The 6,293-nt window shown below is 40.7% G+C and overlaps 1 protein-coding gene across 1 annotated transcript; it reads left to right on the top strand.

Annotated features, from left to right (window-relative positions):
• Positions 1 to 1,122: 1,122 nt before the first annotated feature.
• Positions 1,123 to 5,041, top strand: LOC150098299 (clotting factor B-like). The gene is made up of 6 exons (XM_090405123.1): positions 1,123 to 1,369; positions 2,993 to 3,060; positions 3,362 to 3,474; positions 3,555 to 3,811; positions 4,074 to 4,237; positions 4,871 to 5,041. The coding sequence occupies exons 1-6, from the start codon at positions 1,123 to 1,125 to the stop codon at positions 5,039 to 5,041; spliced, it is 1,020 nt and encodes a 339-aa protein (XP_090261249.1).
• The last annotated feature ends 1,252 nt before the right edge of the window (positions 5,042 to 6,293 follow it).

Below are 6,293 nucleotides of genomic sequence, written 5' to 3'. Positions count from 1 at the left end.
CAATCTTTCTATTTGTATTCTTTACACTTTTAATCTACTCTGCATATATAAAAAGATAAGCCGAAATTTGAAACATTTTTATGGCAGGTTCTTAGTTTTACTAGCTTACCTGCTTACCAGCCCAGGGGGGGGAGGGGGAGATCCCCCTTCTATATATATATATATATATATAATCGGTTTAAATAAAGGTGTTGTTATGTATAGAATTCAAAATGAAGATATGTGATCCCTGCTAGATATGTCTAGCAGGGATCACTCGGTTTCTCAGTTGTTGTTCTTCTGTCGGGTGCCCTTCCCCGCTAAATGCAAACCTTATTTAAAAATAATAAGTGTCTTTATAAATGTGCATTTCTGCATATTTTAGTTCTGAGTTTTTTTGTTTTTTTTTAATAATCTCAAAATTTTCTCACTCCATAATTCGAAAGAGACATTCAGACATTCTGCTACTTAAATTCACCCTAGAAAGCCGCTTCGGACCTCCAATAAAGAGTGTGTGTGTGTGTGGGGGGGTTCTCACATCGGGCGATGAAACTCATCTTCTATCTAAAAGGAAACATTTCCAAAGCAACCGGAAACCTTTTTTCCTTGAGGGTACTGTTTGTTTCTTCCCTCCAAAGCAATTTACAGCAGTCTGAAATAAATGGCTCCTCTAGTTAGTGGTCTTAATGCGGAGATGGCTTGGAATTTCTTTGTCTTGGGAATGAGGAGTGATAGCAGAGAGAGAGAGAGAGAGAGAGAGAGAGAGAGAGAGAGAGAGAGAGAGAGAGAGAGAACACTGAAATACTCCCGAAGACATCTAAGAATTTAGTCAGCCAGGAAAAAGTGCAAATGGTGGTCGATTAGTTATGTCACATCAAATATGACGTCTCGGCTTTGCTGAATCTTGGAACACACTACAATGAAGGGCGCCAATAGCTTTTTAGTTTACGATTATGCTACACCAGCGCCCCTTTCCACTTTTTTTTTTAAACATTTTAGCAACGCAGCGACGACACCACCATTCTGACTGTAGTTCCTTTTTGTTTGTCGCACCCTTCACTGGGGGAAGAAGAAACCAACGACGTTCGTGTTGTAATCACGCGACAACAGGAATGCTTTCGCAGGCAACGGTTTGTGAATGCCATGCGAAGCAAGCGACGAGAACGACGGTTTCAGTGTGGTCATCTCCAACAGCACAATGAAGCTCCCCACAAGCAGATCGTTGAAGTTCCTTCTTCTTGTTGTGAGAGTTTCCAAAGCGATTCAGAACGGGCAGAAGAACAACAGAAGATCCAATTCCTGATTGCTCATCAAATATTCACGAGGTTAAAGGCAAACAGGTTAGTTGCAGCGATCACTTCGAAGAACGTCCGCTACAGAATGTCGGTTGGTGAGGTTACTGGTTTTTTCTTTTTTTTTTTTATGGAAGATTCTGTTTTAAGTTCTCGCATCTCGAGGGTGGTGAAGATCTCAAACTCGAAATTATTGGGCGATCAACAGCAGTGGGTGATTTCAGCAAGAAGAAAAGGCAAGCTGTCTGTTAAGGACCTAAGAAAGCTCAGCACTTTTAAAACGGCCTCAGGTTTCTTTCCGGTGTTTGTGCACATCCACAAACTTTGTACTCGGCAGTTGTGCAGTTGAGATGTTGGTTTAGTGTGAAACCTCGAAAGAAAACCTCGAAGGAAACCTCGTTGCCCTTTACCGCTTGTGAAAGGGGACTTTCGGAGTCTCCTCTCCAGGGACAATGAGGATGAGACGCGCCTCGTGTCATCACTAAAGAAACTCCAGAAAACGTTTTTTAATGATGTTCACAATTCCAACCTTATTTTTGTGGGAAGCATTTTCTTCTTTCATGTAAGTGCGTTTGGTCTCGAAATCTATTTTGATTCTTGTACGTCTGGCAAACCGCGAATTTTAAATTTTTGAATAAATGTAAACTCCGAATAGATAGTGACATTGTTTTATGTTCTCACGCGAACTTCAGCCTAAAGAAGTTCGCGTGAGAACTTCATTAGTGAAGGCACTTTGATCTGCTTCAAATGCCTACATTACTACAGCCGTTGAAGAGCAATGTTTTCTTCAGTGGTCTGAAGAAATTCTGAGCCTGCTCTTCTCAAGCAGCCTGAGGAAGATGATCTGCTTCCCAATGACAACTGCGCCATTCATTGATGCCAAAAATGTTCAAAAGTGGTTTTGACCTCCTTTCAGGATGGACGCGCAGCTCTTGCAATTTTTTGTTTTGATTTTGGGAAAATTAAATTAAATTTTATTTTCATCTCGTTCAATGACGCAACTCTTCTGTCTATGCAGGATATGGACTTCGATTCATCAGAACTGTTAGTGGGGGGGGGTCGGCATTGAAAAATCGAGACGTGTTAGAAGGTAAGCAGTTTTTCTTTATTTTTCATTTTTATGATAAAAACCAGGAAACCTTTAATGTCGTTCATTAGGATGGTTTTTTGTTGCGAAGAAAAAAAAAGAAATTAATTAACATTGTGAATTTAAAAATTTCAAACTAGTTTGGCCTCCTGACTCAAGTTCAGTTGGCGGATTCGAAAACAGACGAGCTGGCAGTAATAAGACCATCGGAACCATACGCAACTTCTCTACCACCGCAGTCTGTTTGTACGTCTCCAAATGGTATCGAGGAATGCGTTTCAATCCACGGAACAAAGAAAGAGAATTTCTTTAGCAGGTTATTCAAAAAAAAAACCAGATTCTTCTCCAGCTTCGAGTATTCTGATGGGCACATCTGCGCATGCTCCCTTACAAGCCAAATTCAAGAGAAAACCTCTCCGATCCCATCCAGAAATTTCAACCAAGTCCATTGGCTTTCAAGTTTAAACTCCAACCATTAGATTCCTACTCAGGAATTTCTCTTGACAAGCTGTAACTTCATTTCTTAGTTTCAAATCGCCATCCGAAATCTCCTTGAGTTTTGTTTCCTTTCCTGTTATAAGATTCCCAATAAATTCACAGTTTCCTATTAATTTTAATTGTTTATTTTTTCCAGCTCGAGCTGCATCCGGACCGGCAGTAGTGGGTGGCAGAGAAGCAATCCCTTATTCCTGGCCCTGGATGGTAAGTACCTCTGAGATCATGCACGAAAATTATTTGATGTTTATAGAGATTGAAACTGAAGAAATCTGATTCTCTATATTGACCGCTGAACGCATGTGGAAGAAGCTTGTCTGTAAACAAAATACATCCCTGAATAGATAAACAATTCTTATCACATCAAGCACACTCGCGGGCTTTCGTCATCGACTAACCATTTCACGACAGTAAATTTAACATTGGGCCTCATCAGGTTGACTTTACTCGTTCTTTGCATTGATTACTCTCCCCTAACTGAGTTCACTTACATTCATGCATTTTTCAGGCTGCCCTCACGAGGGTGGGAAGAACCAGAAATCGTTTCCAGTGCGGAGCCACTCTGATCAGCCCAAAGTACGTTCTGACCGCCGCCCACTGCTTCCCAGGCACTTCTAGCAGGTCAGTAAACTTTTTTTTTTTTGTCGTTGATTCACTAAATCAATGGGATGTAATAGAGTTCTCTTGTTTCTCCCCTTTAGGAATTCTTCAGGCTTCGTGGTCCGTTTGGGAGCCCACACGGGCCAAAAGGGCACCGACTACGCCGTACAGAGCATAAAATTGCACGAACGATACACCGCCAGGCAAAACTACTTCGACATCGCGGTGAACAGTCTCAGAGACGAAGCTCCTTTCACCGAGAGGATAAGACACGTGTGTCTGCCAACCCTGGAGATGTCGACAATGGACATCGATGGTCGCTCTGTCACCATTACAGGGTGGGGCGACACTTCATTCGGTAAGCGGATTATCTAAAAAATATCTCAGTCGATTAAAGTAGAAATTCAAACAAGTGCCTTCTCCCCCGCATGAAATAAAAAGAAAGGACTTGAAATAGCACATCAAAATTTCCCCTTAATCTCCGAAGTAAAGTAAAAGACCCACCACCATTACTCCCCCAAAACTCTGTTGCCTTTTAAAGGGAAATATCCTTCATATTTCACCAGAATAATTTTCTGCTGGTATCACACGCACAGTAAAATCTGATCGTCTTTCTACAGGTGGCGCTAGTAGCAACGTCCTACAGGAAGTGAGCATCCCAGTGGTTCCTAATCGAGACTGCAATAACACTTACAGCCAGTTGTCTTTGGCCACGTTTCCCCGAGGGATAACACAAGACCTCCTCTGTGCGGGGCTGTCCGAAGGGGGGAAAGACGCCTGTCAGGTACGTGGCAAAACGGCATTTAGGTCCTCTCGACGTGCATTTTGAGTAACGCACCAAACCGGAAGCCTTCTTCAGATGCTTTTCACAATAACAGGAACGACGGATGCTTTGTGTGAAGTTGAAACTGAACTGCGGGAATTTAAACACAAACTAGAATTTTTTTCTTTTTCATATCTTGTATGGTTTGTTGGTTATTTTCTTTGAGTTTCCAACTATGTCTGGATAGTTATAAAATTAATGCGCTTGCTTTTTACTCACTTTTCCCTTTATTATTGATTTCTTTTTATGTTTTAAATTTATGAGGAGATGTGTTTCATGAAAGAGAAAAATTCTGAGCTAACCGCGGGTTAAACGGCTTATTTCATTGCATCGAATTCTAGGGGAGGGGATGGAGCATAACTTACAATTCAGCTCCTCTCTAGAGAGGGTAGATCGTGATGGTCCCCTTAAATTGCTTCATTCAAAAGTTCCTTCGAGTATCTTCCAGTTGGGTGTCTTACTCAGACCTGAGGATTTGATTTCGCTCGTAGACGCCAGCATGATATTCTGCGGTGTGATCATGTTTTGATGCGACTGTTTTTATTGTTTATTTTTAATTTTTGATTATCTTTATTTATTTCTCTTTTTCCGCAGGGCGACTCCGGCGGTCCTCTGATGATGAACGATCCCAGTGGATGGACTCTGTTTGGGATCGTTTCCTTTGGTTTCAGATGTGCCGAACTCGGTTACCCTGGGGTGTACACTCGAGTAACAGAGTTCCTTGAGTGGATAGCAGACAACACCGTCTTGAGAGAAGCAAGCTGACTTCATCCTCGATCATTCCCCAGTGCTTCAGATCAGATCCTCTTAGAGGACCAAGAGGACCTCTGTTCCCGGGACTTGGAGGATCTCTGCTGTATTTCCAATTTACTTCTGCAAGAAAGTCCTTTGATGCTTATACCCTGTGTAGCATTATTGTTGTCGGAAATCACATCTTTATATGAAGTTTTGTTTTTCTTTCAAACAATAAAAATATTTTTTTCATTTCCTAACTATCCTTTTTTCTTTATTTTTCGTATTTCGCAGTAATTAGTTATTTATGATCCCACTAAGAACTCGACCGGTCTGCTGTATGTACATATTATTCTTAAGAAGGATTAAGGTGTGCGGTTACTTCTTTTGTCCATCTATTGGGAAAATAAAACACCGACTCTAACCTAGTGAAGTGTGCTCTTTTTAGGTGGGCGGTTCAAGGATGAATCTTATTTGAAGCCAGCCGTTTCTGGCTGTTAGAAAGAGAGAGAGAGAGAGAGAGAGAGAGAGAGAGAGAGAGAGAGAATATTTTATAAATTTATTCTCTGCGCGCAAATGGCAAATAAGTATAGTTTCACGTTTTCATCGTGTGCTTCAATTCACAGCGGTTCTGAGACAAATTCTTTTCGCATTGTGAAGCAACTACATTGAGTTTTGCACACGTCACTCTTCAAGTGGATGTCGAAATGCCCAACAGAATTGTTCTCTATTTTCTACAGGCATCGTAATTTCGTCAGTGTCAACAGCAATCAAATTTCTTTACTGCCACGTTTCATTTGGCTACTTTCCAAAATAGGCAGAGGGAAGTTAATATCACAATAAGTTTGTGAAATAAGAAATTATTCTTAAAGAGAGATCAAAAGAAATTGGTGAGAAGAGAAATTTCAAATCGATTACTAAAAATGGACATCAAAACGCACGAGATGTTTATTTTCTTACTTCACGCTTAGTTTAGTTGTGGATAAACCAATCGACAAGTTTGAGAACGTGAACATTTTATTTTGGCTCTAATGTGTAACCTACTCGTTAAAAGCGAATGAATCGACAGAATTGAAGCATTTGCTTTTAATCTAATGGCTCTAATGTAGCACTTCGGTTCACGAAGTCGATGTGTTCCAGAATGGGAGTTCGCAGAAGATACTTTCTTACCGGAGGTGGAAACACCTCAGCTGGAGTATGGTCCTACACTAGAAAATTTATATCGAAAAAAAGTCTTATATTTTTCTTTAGTAAAATATAAAGAGGTATTGTTTTTATCCGGTTT

This window comes from Typopeltis vanoorti, chromosome 15 (assembly GCF_054136105.1).
Source record: "Typopeltis vanoorti isolate ZY-2024b chromosome 15, IOZ_Tvanoo_1.0, whole genome shotgun sequence".
Classification (NCBI taxonomy): domain Eukaryota; kingdom Metazoa; phylum Arthropoda; class Arachnida; order Uropygi; family Thelyphonidae; genus Typopeltis; species Typopeltis vanoorti.
This window is presented reverse-complemented; position numbering and strand designations above follow the sequence as displayed.

Coding starts and splice junctions, on each gene's coding strand:
- LOC150098299 (XM_090405123.1), top strand. CDS start 1,123: ATGCGAAGCAAGCGACGAGAACGACGGTTTCAGTGTGGTCATCTCCAA. Junction 3,061..3,361: donor CTTATTCCTGGCCCTGGATG/GTAAGTACCTCT, acceptor TGCATTTTTCAG/GCTGCCCTCACGAGGGTGGG. Junction 4,238..4,870: donor GGGGGAAAGACGCCTGTCAG/GTACGTGGCAAA, acceptor CTTTTTCCGCAG/GGCGACTCCGGCGGTCCTCT.